Source organism: Quercus robur, chromosome 5 (genome assembly GCF_932294415.1).
Source record: "Quercus robur chromosome 5, dhQueRobu3.1, whole genome shotgun sequence".
NCBI lineage: Eukaryota > Viridiplantae > Streptophyta > Magnoliopsida > Fagales > Fagaceae > Quercus > Quercus robur.
This window is the reverse complement of record NC_065538.1, coordinates 28,834,122-28,856,922: the sequence shown is the minus strand read 5'-3', so window position 1 is coordinate 28,856,922 and position 22,801 is coordinate 28,834,122. Positions and strand designations below refer to the sequence as shown.

At 38.5% G+C, this 22,801-nt stretch overlaps 1 protein-coding gene across 1 annotated transcript; it reads right to left on the bottom strand.

The window, feature by feature from the left end:
* Positions 1-1,171: 1,171 nt before the first annotated feature.
* On the bottom strand, positions 1,172-2,227 carry LOC126728067 (uncharacterized). The gene is made up of 2 exons (XM_050433943.1): positions 1,846-2,227; positions 1,172-1,743 (listed from the first exon to the last, which is right to left on the bottom strand). The coding sequence occupies exons 1-2, from the start codon at positions 2,225-2,227 to the stop codon at positions 1,172-1,174; spliced, it is 954 nt and encodes a 317-aa protein (XP_050289900.1).
* Positions 2,228-22,801: the final 20,574 nt, after the last annotated feature.

Here is a 22,801-nt window from a genome sequence, read left to right as displayed (position 1 = left end):
AATACTTACCAAAAAATATCTCATTTGTACAAAAGATCACAAAAAAAAATGTGAGATTTAAAAAAAAAAAAATCACAAAAAAAAAAAAAAAAAACTCAGTGGAACTCGAGTTTTATAGACTCGAGTTCCACTGGGAATTTTTTTTTTTTCCTGAACTGAATGCTCTATTTAGGCCGAGAGGGGTAGGATGATGCTCTGTTTTCCCCAGTGGAACTCGAGTTTCATAGACTTGAGTTCCACTGGGAAATTTTTTTTCCCTTGAACTGAATGCTCTGTTTAGGCCGAGAGGGGAAGGATGATGCTCTGTTTTCCCTATGGAACTCGAGTTTCATAGACTTGAGTTCCACTTGGAAATTGTTTTTTTCCTAAATGTTCTGAATGCTCTGTTTAGGCTGAGAGGGGTAGGATGATGCTCTGTTTTTCCCAGTGGAACTCGAGTTTCATAAACTCAAGTTCCACTTGGAAATTTTTTTTTCCCTGAATGTGCTGAATGCTCTGTTTAGGCCGAGAGGGGTGCTCTATTTTGGCCTGTTTTTCCTAGTGGAACTCGAGTTTCATAGACTCGAGTTCCACTGGGAAATTTTTTCCCCCTCTGGACATGCAAAACTGCTCAATAGGCAAACCAGAAACTGGGAAATTTTTTTTATTTTTTTCCTAGACATGCAGGCAACCAGAAACTGTAAATGCACTTAAATTAAATTACATCAAAATGTGTTCTCAATAGGCACCAAACTATAGAAACTGTTACGCTCTCTGCATAAACATAGTTTTACAATGCAAATGCACTTACATTGCAGCAAAAGCTGCCGCTCAATATATCAACATTCTAAACATGCCCAACCACGCTTAATTTGCAGTTCTAACCACTCTACTAAAATCACAATCTTCAGAGAGGTACATTGGATAGAGAATTACAAGTACATTCAACAAAAACCAAAAAGTTCACATAGAGCCAATACAACGTAGTCACTTTTCCTAAGATCGACGGTCCGCACGACAAAAACATCATCCATGGAAGCATGCCTGAAAAACGTAGAGTAATCACATTAGGAGGCAAGATAGTAAACATTAGGTAAACATCGAATGAACAACAATTATTTAACTGATGCGTAACTTTTTGCCATCTACCTACCTACTGTGGAACATGACCGCTTGTGGAAGCGTCGCGGGACTACGGACATTTTCTGCGATTATGCCCAGAAGCATGACATAGTCCACATGTCTGCTTGGGTTGACTCTCTATCAAATCCGTGTCCTCCCTTCGCCATCCCGGTTCTCGATCCTTATTCCTCACTCCATCCATCTCATTCCTTATTCTTGACTTCACTGGTCGACCTTTGGCCCGCAACAATGCTAGATTAGGCAACCACTTTGGCCCCATGGGATCCCTCCACAATGACTGTGACTTAGGAACCACAAATGCATGCTCATAAGTGTTAAGGGAATTGTTCAAACCATAACATGGGTGAATATATGTGGTCGAATCAATATGTAAATAGTCACATACTCTAATTGCATGTGAATACGGGATCCCTATGTTTTGCCATTTCCCACAACTGCATGTTCTTTCCTGTAACCGAACTTCATAACTATGGTTTCCCCCTCCCGTGCTCCACGTGTTGACTTGGGTAACTACTTGAAATATCAGCTCTTCATTGCTAAATGGCTTGAGATAGTGTTTCTCAGATTTACGCTTATTTCCATCCCATGTTGATAAGGCATATTCACTCCATTTCTTACCCTCTGAGAACTCAAAATGGTATTCTTTGCCCCGGTCGTGGAAATATTGAACAAGTTTGTTTCAAGTGAACTCAACCAACGCGACAATAGGAAGACCCCGTGCACCTTTCAGTACACCATTAAAGCACTTTGATATATTGGTTGTCATTGCCCCAAAACGTCTCCCATCATCATGTGACTGGGTCCACATATCCACAGACTTGCCCATTAGGTATGTGTATGGAAGATAATCTTGATTCTTTTCCTTGCCATCCTTTCCCGTCACCTTCTTCTTATTCCTAATGGCCTTAAGTTCCACCTGCTTAATGGACTCCATTATGGCATCAAATTTCACTACCTGACTAGCATATCCCGCTTTCAATGCCGCTGACTTTAGAATTGAGTTCTTGAAAATGGGTGTTGAAGTTGCTAGCAACATGTCGAAGGCAATATTTATGAAATACCCGTGCTCTTCCATCATCCTTTCTAGGCTAGTTTGCAATGGCATTTTTGATATCGAGATGTCTTTAAGAAATTATACAAATGCCTTCGTCAGGTATCACGTGGCCAATCGTATCTCTGAGGCACTGTAAAAATCACCTCCAACTGCACCCTGACTCACAATCCACAACAGCAAAGGCGAGAGGGAATACCTTGTTGTTAGCGTCAATTGCCATTACGACCATTAACTTTCCCTGATATTTACCATATAGATGGGTCCCATCAATACTGATAACTGGCTTGTAGTATTTGAATCCTAATATGCATGGACCGAAAGACCAAAACACATAATGCAACAATACGGCATCATCTTCATCGGTGGATGTGATACGATAGAACACTTGGGTAGTCAGGTCCTGATCAATATATGCCATTAGCAACTTTTGCAACCTTTGGCAAGACTCTTCCCAATTCCCAAACATCTTCGCAATCGCCTTTTTTTTCGCATCCCATACCTTGTAGTAAGAAGGCTTATGGCCATTATATTTCGTCTCTATCATAGATCTGAGATGCTTAACTGGGGTAGTATGATCCTCACATAACTTCTAATGGATGTCTGATCAATAAAATTACAACTCATCATTCTACCATCATTTCGCACCCCAATCGGTATACACGTGTGAGGACCCACATACACGGTGACCATCCATAGTTGGTACTTCATAACTGCGCAGACATACCACTTGCATGACTTATGCACGCATTTCACACAAAGTTTTTTCGTCATCGACCTAGTGATCATAAAATATTTGTTTTCCTTGAGGGCACAAGTTGTTAATACACGCTTCACCTCCTCTTTATTGGCAAAAGTCAACCCTTTGCACAAATTCATCCCCTCTCTCCAAGTAGACATAAATGACATCTCAATATGTGAAGGATCAACCATATTTTCCCAAGTATTTGCAGAGAAAGACAATGCATGAGGTGCGTAGGCAAGGATTGTGTTCGTAATGTTTTGGACACTAATAACATTGTCTGCATAAGGTTCACTACCATCCAATGTCTCATCGTCATCAATGTCCCTCTTAAAGTCCCCAAGGTCCCCTCTACCAATCATGTTTTCATACTCATCTCTATCGACAAAATCTTCACCGTTAATGGCAATATTCTCATCAACATAGTCGTCATCATCATTGTTAATGGTAGTAGTCTCATCAACATAGTCATCATCATCACCATCAGCATGAACATCACCATCGGCATGAACATCATTATCCTCTACATGTGTAGAATACTCATATTGAGCATCTGGAACCGTAACCTGTAAGCTTGTGGTTGTTTGTTGGATATCCTCTTGCCAGACTACACGCGGCTCCAACTGTATGTACAACTCAATGTTAGTTACTTCAGCTATTCTCTCCAACTTGTCAAACATGATCTTTACATGTTTGTCTGTTTCTGTTGCCATATACTTGTAATTAATCCGGTGCTTCAGGATTTCATTTGACATACGATAAGTAATTTGTATGTTGTGCACAGCAAGATTCTCACACAACTCTTCCATGAAAATCTTCTTCAATTCGTCAAGGGTCTTCAACCTACGATCAATTTGGGTATAATAGGTCTTTATACCCGGCCCTTAAAATGGCAATCCCTTGTTCGCATTGGCATTCTTAAGCGGACCGCTGTGGTATAGGATTATATCAATTTCAAGCATTGTGAACCTGTTCAAGTCAAGTTACTATGTTAGTTAAATCACATAGTCGTAAAGTGGGGGGAAAAAAAGTAATGTGATCTTAAGGCTAAACATATTCAAGCCAGAATTTTCATAGATAATTGTTAGTTTTATAGCCATTATGTAACTTGTGGTACTAAGTTTGGCTTTAGAAGAAAATTGAATCATATCTAGTGGAGCAACCCCAAGAGCATCAGTTAATGTTACTTGACACCATACATGTGATGCTATTACTCACATCTAGTTTTATCCAAAGCATCAACTGATTAATGGCAAGTAATGGCTTGTTCAAGCTTTATGATACCCATTCATTACATTCATTCACTACCAATTTCATACCGAAAATAATGATGAATAGAGTCAAAAAAACTTGTAAGATCATGATAAAAATAAAAGCCTAGAAATGATGAGTAAAATTTTGATAACAAAATGGGCAAATAAATACTCAAAAAATTAATACTAACAAAACAAAGTTCTATAATTCACAATATTGGAAAATTAACTAAGTTATGTCAACTATCTACAAAATAAATAGTCAAACTCAACCCATACCCATAGACAACTAATACCCAACTACAATGACAATCAAATTATGCTAACCCTTACCTGAGATATGAATTTGTTGAGAGGGAAGAGCAGTGATAGAGGCAGTGTGGTGAGTAAGAGTGAGAGGCAATGTGGTGTGAGAGTTATGGGTGAGTGAGAGAGTTAGTGAGGCTGAGAGACTTAGTGAGGATGCTCTGTTTTTGGGTGAGAAGGCTGGGTGAGGAGCTATCTATGAGCACTTGTGTTATATGAGCTGAGTGAAGCGTGTAATTTTTATTATTTTGCCTAGTGGAACTCAAGTCTTTAAGACTCGAGTTCCTTGGAATTCTTCATCAGACATTTCTTTAGTTCTAACACGATTTTGTCTAAGAAAATCGAGTTCAAAGACTCGATTTTTGTTTTGTGCAAAACGAGTCTTTAAGACTCGAGATCCAAGTGTTTCATTTGTCCAACTCAGTAGCACAAAGAGGCAGAAAGCGAGTCTTTGAAACTCGCTTTTCAATGTAGATCTTGAGTTTCTAAAACTCGAGATGCTACTTTCCTTTATTCTTTCAAACATTGCCTAACTTACTACATACTTGCCCCTCACACTGCTAGTCTGCCTATTCCCCCCTCCTCCACACTCCAAACTCAAATTAAAATGGCTCATCAGTTATCATCCTTACCCAAATTCAAAAACCATAAGCAACTACCCTATTAGTTATCATCCTTTCCCAATTTGAAAAACCATATTTAGACTTTCTTATCATCATTTTCTGAAGAATCCGTTCACACATAGATACTTCTGTAGTCCATAATTCTTCAAGCCTGTGTTTTATGATTTCCCACGTCTAATAAGTGCAGATGGTACTCCTCTTCCCCCCTCCCCCCTTCTCTCTCTTAAATTTCTATATTTCTTGAACTGGGTTTGGTTGTTACTTTTATTTTAGTGAAAGCGTGTGCAAAATCATAACAGAACCCCCAAATTCAAAACCTATTGAGAAATCAATTTCAATGAAGCTATCATTGAAATCAACGCCAGTTGCTCAGCATCATCGTTGGCCAATGTGCCAAGTTAGTGCAGCTTCATTTGAGAAATAGTAGAAGATAGCGACTATGGCTATAGAGAGTGTGAGATATCAGATTTGGACTTGCCGAGGTACTCTTTCTTCTTCCATGTGTATATATAAATTTATGTATTAATAGCAAACTCAATCAGTTGCTACATAATCGTTTCTCCACTTCTATTCGGCTACAATTTGTGGTTCCAAAAATTAAATTAAAACAAAAAATAAAGGCAACCAGTTTGGGTAGGTCACTCTATATCCTGGGTCTATTTTCTTTATTTTCATTTTTTTTTTAAAAGAATTCAATTATGATTGTTCATTTTAATTTGGATTACAGGAGGGAGATTACATATTCTTTGAATACCAAATCAATGCAAACTAAACCAACAACAGCCCTTCAAGTCAAGAAATGGTTCTCATCATAAGGTATATATATTTGTACAAAATTATTAATTCACTGTTGTATATATAGATATATACATGGATAGGTTGTAATAATGATGTTTGAGTTTGGAGAATATGGTTTCATAAAGTGAAAATTCAACTTCTAGAATTTTCTAAGTGAAAATTCAAAAATTTGAATTTTCTGAAATTTTTTATAGAATTTTCTGGTGATTGTTCAGAAAGGTTGAAGAGGTTTCAATCTTTGTTAACCGTTTTATGAAAAAAAATAACTAACTCTCCATACTTGCATTTTCATGAAACATACATGCTTTTTCATGAATAGAGGCTTATGTTCACTTGAAAAATAACTAATACTCCATACGTGCCTTTTCATGAAATATAACCCTATGGGTATAAATAGAGGCTTATGTTTACTTGAAAAATAACTCCATACGTGTCTTTTCATGAAACATAACCCTATGAGTATAAATAGAGACTTATGTTCACTTTAAAAATATCTAACACTTCATACGTGCCTTTTCATGAAATATAACCCTATGGGTATAAATAGAGGCTTATGTTCTTGAAAAATAACTAACTCTCCATACGTGTCTTTTCATGAAACATAACTCTATGGGTATAAATAGAGGCTTTTGTTCACTTGAAAGTTGGAGAGAAACGAAAGAAATCCTGTGATCATTTTCCAGAATTGCTATCTGTAGAACCCAACATCTTGGTTGTATCTTGGAGACAAATTTGCGATAATCCTTTAGCAACAAAAGTGTGGGGGGCAAATATTGTCTAAGGAAAACAATATAGTGCCTCCAAGTTATCTATTTTCTGTTTGTCTTTTCTATTAATCTTGTTCTTCCATTATTACTTTGTGTAATATTCCCAACATTCACTGCCCTAATTTCATAGTTAAATTGCAGCCTAAAGATCATTCCAATAAGCTATGTATGATTTGTGGAAATGTACTTACTTATGGTGTGCATATATGTAAGACTTTATCAGGTATGTATGTTTAAATGAACTTATTCATTTAAATATTTATTTATCTAATGCTATATCTAACATTTTTCCCCTCTCGGGTAACGTTATATCTAATTTGGTAACCCTGTTATGTTTTGTTTTCCCCAACATTATGGTGGTGAGGGAGATTTAAATTTGATGCCAACAAAATAATTTTATGCAAGTTCATCCATAAAGAATTTGGGGCATAGAATGAATATACTGAAACAATGATTCATGTGTTGCGGGAATGTCTAATGGCATGAAATCTAGGAAGACTACAGACATGATCTACTAATATGAAGATTTATTTCTTTGGCCTTTTCCATTGATTAACAATGGAATGAAGAGAGGAGGGGAGCTATGGGGCAGTACTGGTTCGAGAAATCTAGACAAGTCGAAACATGTTAAATAACTTCACTCACAGTAGATAATGGATTTGGCTAAAACACTGCTTCAAGAGTCAAGACTACAAACATGAAAGTTAACACCAGTGGGCACGACACAAGGACAATGCAAGTTATAAGTGTTTTTATGAGAAAAATGGGTTACTTTGTTTGTCCTTAATGGCTAGTTGTGGGAAATAAAACTTTCTATACTAATTTTCAAACAAAAAAAAACAGAGCGTATTGCATTTGAAGATAGTGATGTGAAGTATTTGGAGAGAGATGTATATGCATTTGAAAGTTGAAGATGTGAAGGAAGGGTACCTATTAAGTAGGCCCTTCCTTTGTATATTAAAGATAAAGTTTCCTTTGGCTTATGACATAAAAATTCATGTGTTAAAGTTGGAGAAAAATATCAGTATACATGATGAGAAGAAGGGGATTATCATTCTATATTTCATGGTTTGAACTTTGAAGGTTTTACAACCAACCTTTGGTAAAGTTACAAGAACATGTTCAATAAAATGTTACTTTTACATAACAAAGGCAACTTGGTAGACCCATTAATTTGAGATATGTTATTTGGGAATACTATTAGTTTAGGTTATTTATTTATGTTCTCTTGATCTCTTTTGATTGATAGAAATTATTTTAAATTTTACTGTTGTGTTCGGTATCTAGTTTCTTGAACTATATGAATGGTTGTTTGCTACCAACGTCTTTGAATTGAAGAAGGTATGGAACTGAATGGTGGAGCCTTGTGGTAACAGGCCACGCATTGGAAGCTTGAGGAAGCTATTCAGTTGTTCTTTGTGGGTAATTAAGGTGGGCCAGTAGTAGCTTCATCACAATCTCTAGCAGCGGAAAATGTGAACTATTTGGCTGATGAGAATACAGGGTAAGTTAAGAAATTTATTTAATTCTTTTTAATATTGTGATTTTTAATTGATTAAATTTTACATGATTGGTTTAGATTATAAGAGTAGCTTTTGTTTATTGATTCAGTAATTTGGAGAGGGACACAAGAAATGAAAATGTTGGAGATGAAGTACGCCCTCCTTTACCTGTTATAAGGGAAGCTCTTTATTTTCTTTCTCCAGCCTTGATCATTGAACTGAAACCTTTCCATACAATTTCAATTGCGGCAATGATTTTATTTTATTTTTCCGAATTTGTGTCCTGTATGGTTGTCTTTTTATGTTATAATCAGGGCTTGCCTTGGTTAACTTTTGTACGTACCTCATTTTTTGTTTAAAAATGCTGCAAAATAGCTTTCTTTTGTGTCATGATTTGCAAAATCCCCTGAAATTTAAATTGACTTTGCATTTGCATCAGCAAGGCATCAATAAATTACGCATTGAGTGAATTGAATGTAGGAGAAACTGGACTTTGCATATAATATTCTTCAATTTAACATTTTCTTTGTTCTTGCCTTCAACTCCAATGTTTTGGCGTAATTTTTTATTTTATTTTAATTTTTTTTTTGACATAGATGAACTTCACTCAGATTAGTTGCACGTCGCAAAGCATATACCATAAAATTTTTAATAGATGAAATCTTACTAGCAAATTAATTTTCTTGTGTAAACATTATAAAAAAAAGGCATGTAAAATTTATTTCTTAATAGGATTATAGGAAGAACATACTATAGAGGGCTTTTAATCCGTAAAAATTTGTGAGTCATTATTTTTCTTCATTTTTTTCATGTTAGTCAAGATTAGTTTAGTCATGTTTCTCTTCTATTTTATGTTTTAACACCTAAGAGGTTCTGTTTTCATGTATCATGACAGTTTTAATGGATTTCTTATGCCATCAATGTTCAGGACGATTAGTCCTGTTTGCACGTTTATATTTGTCTCGTAATGAAAAATGGTGGACAATGGTATTTCTTTATGCCATTCTTTTAGTATGTGAGTGTTCCAGCAGTTATATGTGTTTTTTCACTTCTATACAATATTTGTTCACCGCCTCCTATCATTTTGTTGCAACTTGACATGCAGTGTCGCCTTCTTGTTTTATTTATTTTATCTTGGACTGGTTTGTTTATTATCCATTCATTAAGATGCAATTTTCTTTGTTATTTTCATGTAGAGCACACCATAATTTTGATGAGGAAATGAAACGCTATGGGGTCTGGGAATCAGACCAAGGTTCTTTGTCTACGACAGAGAACCATCAAGATAGTCTTGCTTCTTTATATCGTCCTCCCTATCATCTGATGTTTCATGGGTCCTTTGAAAAGTTACATGTGCATGTTTTCACACTATAAACTTTAATCTTATATACAGGAGTGACCATTACTAGTTGTATTCGCATTTAAGTAGTACTAGCTTTTTAGCACATTTTGTTAGCATGTGTTGGATAGGTATGTTTTCTGTGTGATAAGCCTTTTTGCATCAGTGATAAAAACATGTTAATTTCTTCTTCTTTATCATTCTCTCTCTTCCCCCTCCCCTTCTTTTTTTCCATTTAATTAGTGAATTTGTGTTAGTTTGGCACAGAAACCTTATTGTTTAGATTGATGTGAGCCATGAGCTTTTTGTTATGCATGTCATCAAACATCATTTAGTTGTTATGTAGGGCATATTGTGCTTGCCTACATTATTTGCTGACTTGTGCAACACTAGTTCCAAAACAATTTTAACAGCTGGAAAGTCTCATGGAGCAATTGTTGCTTTTAGCATAGCATTCGAATTATCAGTGCATGGTTTTGAATTCCTCAGATTTAGTGGTTTGACATACAAACCGCAGCTTGAGAAAATCCTGTTTTTTTGTGAGTTGCTTTGGTATGTTTTTCTTTTTTTATGGGCTACATTCAGTGAGGTCTATCAATCAACAGTTGCAATTATATATCTCAATCCTATATAATAGTTTTATTGCTAGGCTTACACAATCCTATATAATCTGTTTATTATGAACTTACCTTATTATATGATTAAAAAGGTCGGTCAAAAGTTGGCTCTTTGCCTTCTGGACACCTCCATGGATGATCCATTATGCTTTTGACTCAACATTTTGCTATGATTGCCCTAAACAACATTTTCTACTTATGGTATCTTAATCCAATTTTGCTAGTTTCCAGGCCTTTTATATCTTTTGATTTTGAAGCAAATTGCTTATAAGCCTTTTATTATCTTATCTATGGAAATTTTTTTTCCTGATTTTATTTAGTGACCTATTAGGACATGAAATAGACATGGAAGTATGTCTTTTCTCTTGAATTTTTCCTCCCAATTTGGGAAAATGAGTTTTGGTGGGACTGGGTGAAATATCTCCACCCACTCCCCTTTTCCATCCTCCCTCAATTCCACCACATCAAACAAGGGAAAACTTCCCTTTTCCATCCCTCTAGTTTTTCCCTCAACCAAACATTCCAAACACTTCACACATGAGAAACATGGTATGAGGTCATTGATTACTATTTTGCAACTCTCTGATATTTTATTTATTAATAACACCTCACTAGGGTTGGGTCTAAAGGGCCCTACCTTGGTGAGGATCCACATCATAAAATTAAAAAAAAAAAAAAAAAAAAGACACTTTCTCAGGCAGATGTCAACTACTTTATGTTGTTAGTTCTAAGTTTTGCCTTTCATTTTGCTTTTGAGTTTTGTCTTGTTGTAAAGAGAGATTCATTTGAGACATCTCTTGTTGTTAAAATGAATTGGGTTTCTTCTTGTTGGTCAAATCTATAATGCTCTTGTGGTTACATATGAAACAAATGAAGAGGACGAGGAAATGATACATGCATTGGCAGCTTCTATGGAAGGCATGAAAGACTTAAGAGGGAGGACAGCTAAAGACAAAGATGTAACTGTTATTGAAGAGGAAAAAACATGCACCCCTAAGAAGCTGGCATATCCACCTCTGCCTGAAGAACCCAAGGGCGATAGGAACCTCCTTCGTAGGGTTAGATTCTGTCTTCCAGATGGACGCGAAGTCCAGAGAAATTTCTTCCGATCTGATCTGCACGTGGAAGGTGGAGATGATAAGGGAGGATGGTATAAAACGGGATGGAGACCCTAAGAAAAGGGATCGGAAATTTGTAAGAGAAAGCACTGTAGCAGTTTGAACTGTCTGTGTAACCTTTTTTCAATCAATATATATTAGAACAGACCTCCTTGAATTGTGCCGATGACAAATTTATTCATAAAAACCCGGTCCATATCTGTTTGATTGTTAAGAAAACCTAAGCTGACTGTTGTCCCATTCATTAAAGCCTTGTTTTCCAACCCACTATCTACAAATTCATTGTATAGGGCTTATTGGGCTTGAACCCAATCATACCTTAGGCCAAGACCCCAAAACGCCCCTCTACAATTGGCACCGTCTGTGGAAACAACTTGTGTGATAGTGAGTGCAATGGTTAACCATGGTAGGATTAGGTCCCCATCAGCAAGAGTCCACAGGGTCTCAACAACAAGATGATTTCCTTAATCTCGAATGTATGAGAGATCGAGAGGGGAGCGTGCAACTACACATACAAGCAGAAGCCATTCTCGATTTGGAAGTCACATATCTCAAGAACAAAATAACAGAGCCATGCAATTGGAGATTGACTAGTTGAAGAGGAAGTTTCGCCATGCATGGCGAGAACGGACCCCCTCTAACTCTGACGTTTCCTCTGAGGGTGAAGAGGATTCTAGTTATAGGCGAAGGTCAAGAACTCCATTCAGCTAGTCTTTCTCTTACGACGAGGAGTACCATCAGAAATGTAGATATAAAAGCCCACCTTGTAAAGGCTTGGGAAATGATGCTATGAGCAAGGCGTTGAATTAAATCTCTAGATCACCTTTCACGCGCAAGATAGAGGGGGCAAAACTTCCTTTGCGATTCCATCAGCCCACATTCACCATTTACAATGGTTAGACGGACCCTGTAGAGCATGTGAGCCACTTCAATCAGAGAATGGTTATTCATTCAAAGGACGAAACTTTGATGTGCAAGGTGTTCACATCGAGTTTGGGACCCGTGGCGATGAGATAGTTCAATGGCCTGAGGGCAAATTCCATAGATTCCTTCAAGGAGCTCACTTAGGCATTTGGCTCTCGTTTTATTTCGTGTAGCAGGGTTTCTTGGCCTTTGGATTCATTACTGTCCTTATTCATGCGAAAGGGGGAGACCCTGAAAATGTACTTGGACAGATACTGGGAGATGTTCAATGAGATAGATGGTGACTTTGATGACGTGGTCATCAGTACTTTTAAAGTCGGCCTCCCAACAGAGCATAGTTTAAGGAAATCTCTGACTAGCAAACCTATCACCAGTGTGCGCCAACTCATGGACCGGATTGATAAGTATAAGAGGGTTAAGGAAGATACAGTAGGAGAAAGGAAAGGCTAAGGTTATCCTCTAGGAAATGAGGGATTTCAGGTTAGACCAATACAACAACAATCAACCTCGGAGAGACTTTGTTGGGCAGTCAGGGTCTACCAATACTCAGGCGGTTAATGCTGTGTTTTGAGAACCAGTGCATCAGGTTCTGAAGAAGATTAAGAATGAGTCATTCTTCAAATAGTCAAATAAGATGGCAGGAAACCCCACGAGATGCAATCAAAACCTTTATTACCAATACCACCATGACCAGGGACACACCATAGAAGATTGTAGAAATTTGTGGGACCATTTAAACCAACTGGTTCAAGAAGGAAAGTTAAAGCAGCTATTGCATCATTCTAGTGGTCAGAGGGGACAGACAGGTTCAGCACCCCGGGGAGATGCTTCTTCAAGACCTCCCTTGGGAATTATAAATATCATCTTTACTGCTTTGGGAAGGACTGGTTCTTGTCCCTCTAGAGTGATGTCTGTGGCTCAACTATCCACCGAGGACACCAATTCGAAGCCAAAGAGGGCTAGAGTGGATATCTGACCGATGCTGGGTTTTTCGGACGAGAATAAGATTGGAACCATATAGTCCCATAATGATGCTTTTGTGGTCACGTTCAGGATTGGGGGGTATAACGTGAAGAGGGTGATAGTGGACGAAGGCAGTGGTGCTGAGATTATGTACACTGACCTATACAAGGGGCTGAATTTAAGACCTGAGAATTTAATAGCCTATGATTCTCCTCCAAAGGGTCAGATTAGACTACCCATACAGATTGGTTCAGAAGTGGTGGAGGTGGATTTCATAGTGGTGGACGCTTATTCCCCCTACACGACCATTGTGGCCAAACCTTGGCTTCATACCCTAGGAGCCGTCTCCTCTACTTTGCACCAAAAAGTGAAATATCCGTCGTAGGGCCAGGTTAAAGAGATCCTTGGGAGTCAATCCACGGCTAGGCAATGCCTGGTGGCTGCCATCTTACATCAGCATGAGGATGAGTCCTCGGCTTTTGCGAAAAGGGGCTTATAGCAATAAAAAACTCTGGTGCTGCTTATCAATGAACCAGCTGAGAAGGCGAAATGTGAAGATTTAGAAAAGGTTGTTATTGGTGATGATTCGAAAGAAATTCTTTCAGATCGGGGCTCAGATACCTCCTCAGGAGAAGGAAGAGCTGATAGAGTTTCTTAAGAGAAATGTTGATGTGTTTGCGTAGAATGCTTATGAGGCTCCGGGGGTGGATCCAAACTCCATCTGTTACTATTTGAATGTTGATCCATCTGTCACCCTCAAAAAGTAGCTACCTCGACACTCATCCAAGGAGCATTTTGATGCTGTCAAGGATGAGGTGACAAAGCTTAAACAAGCTGGGGCCATTAAGGAGGTGTTTTACCCTGAGTGGCTGGCCAACACTGTGGTGGTGAAGAAGAAAAATAGGAAGTGGCAAATGTGTGTAGATTTCACAAACTTGAATAAAGCCTGTCCAAAAGACCCCTTCCCCATGCCTCGAATAGACTAGTTGGTAGATGCAACAGTAGGCCATCCTCAGATGAGTTTCTTAGATGCTTTCCAAGGATACCATCAGATACCACTGGCCTTGGAAGATCAGGAGAAGATGACTTTTATCACTCCCACTGGAAACTACCACTACAAAGTGATGCCCTTTGGTTTGAAAAATGCAGGGTCTACCTATCAGAGGATGATGACCAGGATGTTCGAGCCATAATTGGGCAAGAATATTGAGGTCTAAATAGATGATATGGTGGTGAAGAGCAAGGTGGTGTTCGAGCATGTAAAAGACCTTGGAAATATTTTTGAAATTCTGAGGAAACACAAGCTGTGCCTAAATGCTTCCAAGTGCTCTTTTGGTGTGGGATCAGGCAAGTTTTTGGGCTACATGGTCACTCATCGTGGAATTGAAGTCAATCCTGACCAAGTTAAGGCAATTAACAATCTTCAACCATCTCGGAATCCCAAAGAGGTCTAGAAGCTAACAAGGATGACTGCCGCCTTGAATTGGTTCATTTCTAGATTAGCAGATAGTTGCAGACCCTTCTTCCCATTGATGAATAAATGGAAAGGATTTGAGTGGATAAAGGAGTGTGCCTTGGCTTTTCAACAACTCAAGGAATACCTCTCTTGGCCACCTATCATGTCCAATCTTGAAGTGGATGAGGTCCTGTTTGCTTACATTGCCGTAGCCCCAAATGCGGTAAGCTTAGTGTTGGTGCAAGTTGATAGTGGTATACAAAGGCTAGTTTTGTTATGTGAGCAAGTCACTACATGAAGCCAAGGTCTGTTATCTACCACTAAAGAATGCTATTTTGGCAGTGGTACCTGCTACACGTAAACTTCCCCATTACTTCCAGGCACACACAGTTGTTGTCCTAATTTAGCTTCTGCTCAAATCTATACTTCGAAGTGCTGGTTAAACGAGAAGGATTGCTAAATAAGGGACAACCCTAGGAGCTTTTGACATCAAATACATGCCTCGTACCTCTGTCAAGGGTCAAGTCCTTACAGATCTAGTAGCAGAATTTGTTGAATCCCCATTGAAAGTAGAAGTAGAGAAGCAAGGCATGGATGGAAAATCGGTTGGCATAATCTCCTTGCAAGATCCTTTACCTTGGAAAGTACACGTTCATGGCGCAGCAAATCAGAGAGGATCTAGAGTATGGCTAGTTCTAATATCTCCTGAGAAGATTACTATTGAGAAATCTTTGAGACTGGATTTCTCGGCTACAAACAATGAGGCTAAGTATGAGGCCCTATTGGTGGGAATGGCTATGGTTTAGAAAAATGAGCGGGAAAGCAATAGAGCTGTTCACGGATTCGAGGCTAGTCGTAGGCCAAGTGAAAGGGGAGTTAGAAGCTAGGGACGTGAGAATGCAGTAATATTTGAATCAAGTTAGGCACTTGCAAGCAAGTTTCGAATCTTTTAACTTGATACATATCCATAGAAGTGGAAACACACATGCAGATTCCTTGGCTACTCTGGCCACCTCCTCGGCACAAGATTTGCCTCGAGTCATACTTGTTGAGGACTTATGCAAGCCTGCTGTGGCGAAAAAGGCATGGTCTAGATCCATCAAATCAGGGTAGGGCTGAGCTGGATGGATCCTATAGTGTTATTCCTTAAAGAGGACATCTTGCCTAAGGAGAAGTTAGAAGCTGAGAAAGTGCGAAGAAAGGCTCCTCAGTTTTGGCTATCCGAGGACCACAAGTTATACAAATGCTCCTTTTCTGGGCCATACTTGCTGTGTATACATCTTGAAGCATCAGAGCTATTACTGGAGGAACTACATGCGGGGATCTGTGAAAGTCACATGGGAGGTAGATATTTGTCTCACTGAGCCCTTACTCAGGGATACTGGTGGCCGGGCATGCAAAAGAAAGCACAGGAATATGTTAAAAAGTGTGACCAATGCCAAAGATTTACACCAAACATTCACCAACCGGGAGGAGTCCTCAATCCTTTTTCCAACCCTTGGCCATTTGCTTAATGGGGTTTGGATATTATAGGTCCTTTCCCTAAGGCAGCAGGAAACAAGAGGTATTTACTGGTCGGCACAGACTATTTCATCAAGTGGGTTGAAGCCGAGTCATTAGCAAATATCAGAGATATGGATGCTAAGAAATTTGTTTGGAAAAACATCGTCACTCGATTTGGGATCCCTCATACCCTCATCTCGGACAAGGTTTTGAAACCCAAACTGTTCACTAAATCGTAAAAGGAGAGATTCAAGGTTTTTGAGGTCGAACCGAGGTTAAACTGAGGTTGAACCGCGATAACGTCTTAATTAATTTAATAATTATTTAAAATATAAATAATTATATTAAATTAGTAAAAATATTTAAAAAATGAACTAAAATAGTGCAATTAAATATAGAGATATATTATTCCTTTATAGAAACAAATCTATCTTTCAAATGTATTTTCTATATCATAATTCATAACTTTAAGAAATATTAAATCCTAGTATTTTTTACGTTGATTAGTTAAATTTGTGATAATATCTAATAATATAATAAGGGATAATTACACATAACCCACCTGTGGTTTGGGCGAAAATCACTTTGCCCACCCATGGTTTGAAAAGTATCACTTAACCCACCTGAGGTGTGTTTCCGTCACTCTCCGTAACCCACCTCGGTCTCTGCTGTTACAAAAACACCTTTTAACCCCAAAACAGAACATAACGCGAATCAAAACCCCCAAAACTCAAACACTTTTCGAGAGAGAGACCCAAGGTGCAATCAGGCTTGTTCTTCGTGGTTTGGAGCATGTGGAGAGGGAGAAAACACTTGTTTTGCATCATCGAACCTAGGCAAGGTATGTGTGATTGTTTTTCATCTGCATTTGGGTTCTTGATGTCATTTTTTTATGGTGACCCACCCACGTATTTAGGTTTTGCTGTTCATCTGCACAATAATTTTTTTTTTTTTGTGTGTTAAATGTGCATTTTGCTATTTATGTGTAGAATCGCTTAGGATATGCATTTTGCTATGGTTGTTTCTATAATGCATATACCTGAAAGAATCAAGTTTATTTGTCAATGATTGCACTTGTTTGTGAATTGTGGGTAGTGTGGTCCCTATGAATTTGTTGGGAATCTGGTTTTGCATGTGCTTTATGTGGTCCTTTGTCCGTGTGTTGTTGTCAATTTGTTGGCTTGTTGTCTCTTTTGGCTTCTTGTCATTTTCTGCATGTCAGTGTGTAAACAAAATACTTATTTTAATTGCAGATGGTTGACTTCACATTTGACCTTGAAATTCATGTTGAGGGATGTTTTGTGGAGGAGCCAACCATACAATATGTGGGTGGGTCTGTACGTTTACTGACAGAGATTGACCTTGACAAGTTAAGTTACTTTGAAATTCGGGATTTATGCCATCTAGTTGGTGCTCCTAAGGAACACAGTAGATATAAGTATTTAATTCCTGATGGTGATCTACAGCATGATTTAAGAGACATAGAAACAGATACAGATGTCGTAAACATGACTAACCTTCATAAGGCATGGTATGCTGAAAAAATCATAATCTATACTGACATAGATGTGGAGCCATTGGCAGTTGAGTATCCTGATGCAGGGGGAGTGGCAGATGGTGGTGTAGGTGGTGATGGAGGGGGAGTGGCAGATGGTGTAGGTGGTCATGCAAGTGGTGATGTAAGCGGTGATGCAGCAAGGGTTGAAATATAATTGGATAGTGATGATGATGAAGATGATGAGAATGATGATGAGAATGATGATGAGAATAATGATGAGAGTGATGATGAGAGTGATGATGAAGAAGATGTTGAGGATGTTGACAATGATACAAGAGATGAAGAACAGAATGTTGAAGGAGATGATGATGATGATGATGATGATTGGCTAAATGAAGGCCTAGAGGGGGATGGCTTTGGTGATGATATATTTGCTGCTCAAAACTCAGCTCCACAAAGTTCTGCTCCCAATACAAACCCAGAATCAAGCAATGCACCCCACACAGCCCCAGAATCAAGCAATGCACCCCACACAACCTTAGAATCAAGCAATGCATTCCATGCAGACCCTAAGTGGGCTGAGCCAGCCCTTGAGGATGAACTGGTAAGCATGGATGGGTCTGATGATGAGCAGGTACCTGAGCAAGTAGAGTTTAATGCTAAGAGTGACATGAGAAATGTTGTACTGAAGAAGGAGATGAAGTTCCCTAATACAAAGGTGTTCAGAGCTGCTTTGAGGGAGTATGCAATCAAAAAACCTATTGACATCAAATTCAAGCTTAATGAGAGGACCAAGATATCAGTTCACTGCAAGAATGGGTGTGGGTAGAGATGTTATGCATCTCAAATAAGTGGAGAGCTAACATTTCAAATTAAGACCTTGACTGGTGACTGTACTTGTCCCAAGTCTTTTAAAAATAGCCAAGCAACATCAGCTTATGTTGCTAAGAGGTTCATTGAGGATTTTAGCAAAAATCCAAATTGGGAGGTGAGTGGTGTACACAACCATGTGATGCAAAATTTATCTGTTGACCTAAGTGTAAACCAAGTGTATAGGTCAAAGAGAAAGGCAAATGATTTGATAAATGAAGATGAGCAACTGCAATATGGTGTCCTTAGGGACTATGCACAAATGATAACCACTGTAGACAAGGGGAGTAGGGTTATACTGCAGACAGAAATGGCTGAGGAGACTTCCTAGCCAAAATTTAAGAGGATGTATGTTAGGTTCAATGCTCAGAAGGTAGGATTTTTAGGTGAATGTAGGCCATTTATAGGTTTAGATGGTTGTCACATAAAGCATAGATTTGGTGGGCAAATCTTATCTGCCTGGGCAAATCTTATCTGCCACTGCCAAGGATGCAAATGACAACATTTTTCCCGTAGCCATGGCTGTAGTGGAACAAGAAACCAGGGAGTCTTGGATATGATTTTTGGAAATTTTTGCTGATGATATAGGGAGGCCAGAGGAGCTTCAGTTGGTCTTCATTTCTGATAGGCAAAAGGTATGCAAGTTTTGTTTTGTTCAGTTACACTTGAATAGTTGACTTTGTTTGCTAAACTAACTTGTTTTGTTTGTTTGTTTGCTTATTTACAGGGGCTTATACCTGCAATAGAGACACTATTCCCTACCATGGAGCATAGATACTGTGTGAAATACATCTACAACAATTTCAAAGTTAATCACAAGGAATTGGAGCTGGAGGATGCATTGTGGAGGTGTGCTGCTGCCACAACAGTAAGGGAGTTTGAGAGATGCATGCAGTACATAAGGGATTTGGATGAAAAGGCATATGAGTATCTTGCAAACATTGCACCTGCACAGTGGACAAGGTCACACTTCACTCCTAGGGCCTTAACAGATTGTTTGGTAAATAATTTGAGTGAGTCTTTTAATGCAATGATATTGAAGTCTAGGGATAAGCCTATCTTGGCAATGTTGGAGTGGATTAGGGTTAGACTTATGACTAGGCTTTACACAAAAAGGGAAGGGATACAGAAGTATGCTGGAAAGTTGTGTCCAAGCATACAAGATAGGTTGGAGAAATTGAAGGTTGAAAGTAAGGCATTTAGTGCTACCCCAGCTGGTAGTTTCCTTTATGAGGTAGGCAGTCAGTATGAGAGGCATGTAATTGATTTGGTGAAGAAGACATGTAGCTGTAGGTCTTGGGATTTAAATGGCATTCCCTGCAAACATGCCATAACAGCCATTTATACAAACATTGAGACACCAAAAGACTATACCCACCCATGCTACTTCAAAGAAACTTACATGGAGATATACAAGGAGGTACTTCCTCCCATGCCTGGCCAGTCAGAATGGGCTGAGATTGGACAGCTTGCTCCCCTGGCACCTCACATATACAAACCACCAGGCAGACCACCCAAGCAAAGAAAGAGGGCTTCTGATGAGCCTAGGAACCCTTACAAAGCAAGTAGACAGAACAGACCTGTAAGATGTGCGAAATGCAAAAAGGAAGGGCATAACTCAAGAGGGTGCAAGACTGGCATCACTGGGAGACACCATGGTAGAGGAGACAGAGACTTCAAAGAGAAAAAGCTGTAAGTAATTAGGATTTAAATGGCAAAAAAAAAAACTTGTTTTTAAACTTACAATAAACACTGTATTGAAACTGGGTTTTGTTGCAGGCAAGGGAAGGGGTGCCTGCACCTAGATCTGCACCTCAGCCTGCACCTCAGCCACCATCCCAGCAGCCTACTCAGACCTACAACATGATGTCTGCCACTCAGCCTTCATCCTCACCGCAAGGAAATCAACCTAGGTCATCTCACAAGAGAGCAGGATGGTTCTCTTCCTCACAACCAGAGTTTCACACACCTAGGGAGACCTAGGATACCTTACCAAGTTCTTCACAGGTAACTTAGTCCTGGATGGTTGTGTAGCTTGGGATATTTTTTAACAAGTGGATCTATTTTTTATTTTGTAGCCTTCACATGCAAATGGGAGCATTGGTGATGTGAGGACTAGAGGACAGCTTGCTGCACAAAGGCCACAAAAAATGAATCCAGTGGGTGGAAAGAGGAAAGAGTAAAGGCAAGAAATGAATGAAGCTAGTGGGTACGCATGCCAGCATTGGGAGTAAAGCTAGTGGGAACATGTGGGCCTTTTTGTTTTTTTGTTTTTTTTTTTTTTTGTGAAGACCACTGTTGGCCTTTTGTAATTATCAATTAGTGTAAAAAACAATCACTGCTGGCCTTGGAATGTGCTTTTTTGTAATTATTAATTAGTGTAAAAAACAATCACTGCTGGCCTTGGAATGTGCTTTTTTGTAATTAAGGTACAATACACTCCAGGTTGTTATATGGAAGTTGTGATATTACAGTTTGTATGGAACAATATTTGTCCAAACTAGATTATATGAAAGTTTATTTATTACTACTACAAATTGTGTCCAAGTATATTTTTCTAATAGAGTGTATGGAAGTTTTTATTGTGGAATGGTTGTTATGGTATGCACAACCAAATTATATGGAAGTTTATTTATTGCTACTACAAATTGTGTCCAAGTATATTTTTCTAATATAGTGTATGGAAGTTTTTATTGTGGAATGGTTGTTATGGTATGCACAGCCAAATTGATAATCGACCATTACCTCTTCCATTGAATGGTTGTTATGATATGCACAAAATACTCAATAATTGACCAATTCTTCATTCATTGACACATCAAAACATTACATCAGTAGGCTAGTGCTATTACAATGAAAATTCATTAACACCATTGCCATAACTATCTCTACTAACCAATTAGCTACTTCAGGGGCAACAATCTAGGTCTCTTCACTCCAGAGAACTCAATTGAGCCAAAACACAACAACATAACAATAACAAAAAAGATCCATGACAAAATGCATGCAGACTTCCACATTTTTTGCTTCTCTTTAGCAAGAATGGCTTTTTCCTTAGCTTTTGCACAGACAGCTCGAGCCTTTCTCTCCCTCTCCTTGGCTTTGGCTTCCTCTTCAAGAGCCTTTTCTGCCATTTGCCTAGCTTCTTCTGCCGTTTCCAGAGCTGTCCTTTCCCTCTCATTTGCAAGTTGGAGAGCAGTCTGAAGCCTAGACATCTTCTCTAGAGCCAAAGGTGCAATTTCATTCCCACGAGGACAGGTTAGGTTATCAATCCAAACAAAGAAAGGACACTTAGGACCAACCTTATAATGACTACAACCCAAGAACCTCCTCCCAAAATTGTACAAACTCAAACTTGTTCTCAAAACACAAGTCTGCTCATTGCACATATGTCCACATAAACCCGAGAAATTACCACTTGATGAAGACATCTCAACATAACACGAATCCTGGGAAGTACAAATTTAGACTTTCACACAGTAAGTTCACACTTGAACAAAATCTGAAACCCTAAATCAAGAACAGACCCATGCAGATGAACAGCAGTCACACATACCTTGCCTAGGTTCGATGATGCAAAACAAGTGTTTTCTCCCTCTCCACATGCTCCAAACCACGAAGAACAAGCTGATCGCACCCTGGGTCTCTCTCTCAAAAAGTGTTTGAGTTTTGGGGGTTTTGATTCACGTTATGTTCTGTTTTGGGGTTAAAAGGTGTTTTTGTAACGGTAGAGACCGAGGTGGGTTACGGAGAGTGACGGAAACACACCTCAGGTGGGTTAAGTGATACTTTTCAAACCACGGGTGGGCAAAGTGATTTTCGCCCAAACCACAGGTGGGTTATGTGTAATTATCCCATATAATAATTAGAAAAAAAAAAAATATATATATATATATATATAATATGGTTTTTGTGTAATTGTGTTGCATGTCCGCAACATGGCACTTATAAAATTACGAATGCATTAATTTTTTTTTATAAAAGAAATGATATGTCCATAACATTTTCATAGCAATTTTACAACAAATCCTAAGTGGCAGGTTGTTACTGGTTTTTATTGTTGGAGCAAAAAAGTAATCTAAGCATTAGGTTCAAATTTGAACCAATAACAACTAACCACCTATAATTTATTGTGAAAATATTGTAAAACTATCGTGGACGTAGTACTTTTTTTTTTTTTTTTTTTTTTTTTTTTTTTTTTTTTTTTTAAGGGACGAAAGGATGATATTTGGTTTGCATTGCATATCTACAACGTGGCCACTAGAAATATAAGAATCAACTATTTTCTTTAAAATAAAAACAAAACATAAAAAGTTAAACACTTCAACCACTAGCAAAGCAAAACATGG

Coding starts and splice junctions, on each gene's coding strand:
- LOC126728067 (XM_050433943.1), bottom strand. CDS start 2,227: ATGCCATTGCAAACTAGCCTAGAAAGGATGATGGAAGAGCACGGGTAT. Junction 1,744..1,845: donor CTTTAATGGTGTACTGAAAG/GTGCACGGGGTC, acceptor TTGAGTTCTCAG/AGGGTAAGAAATGGAGTGAA.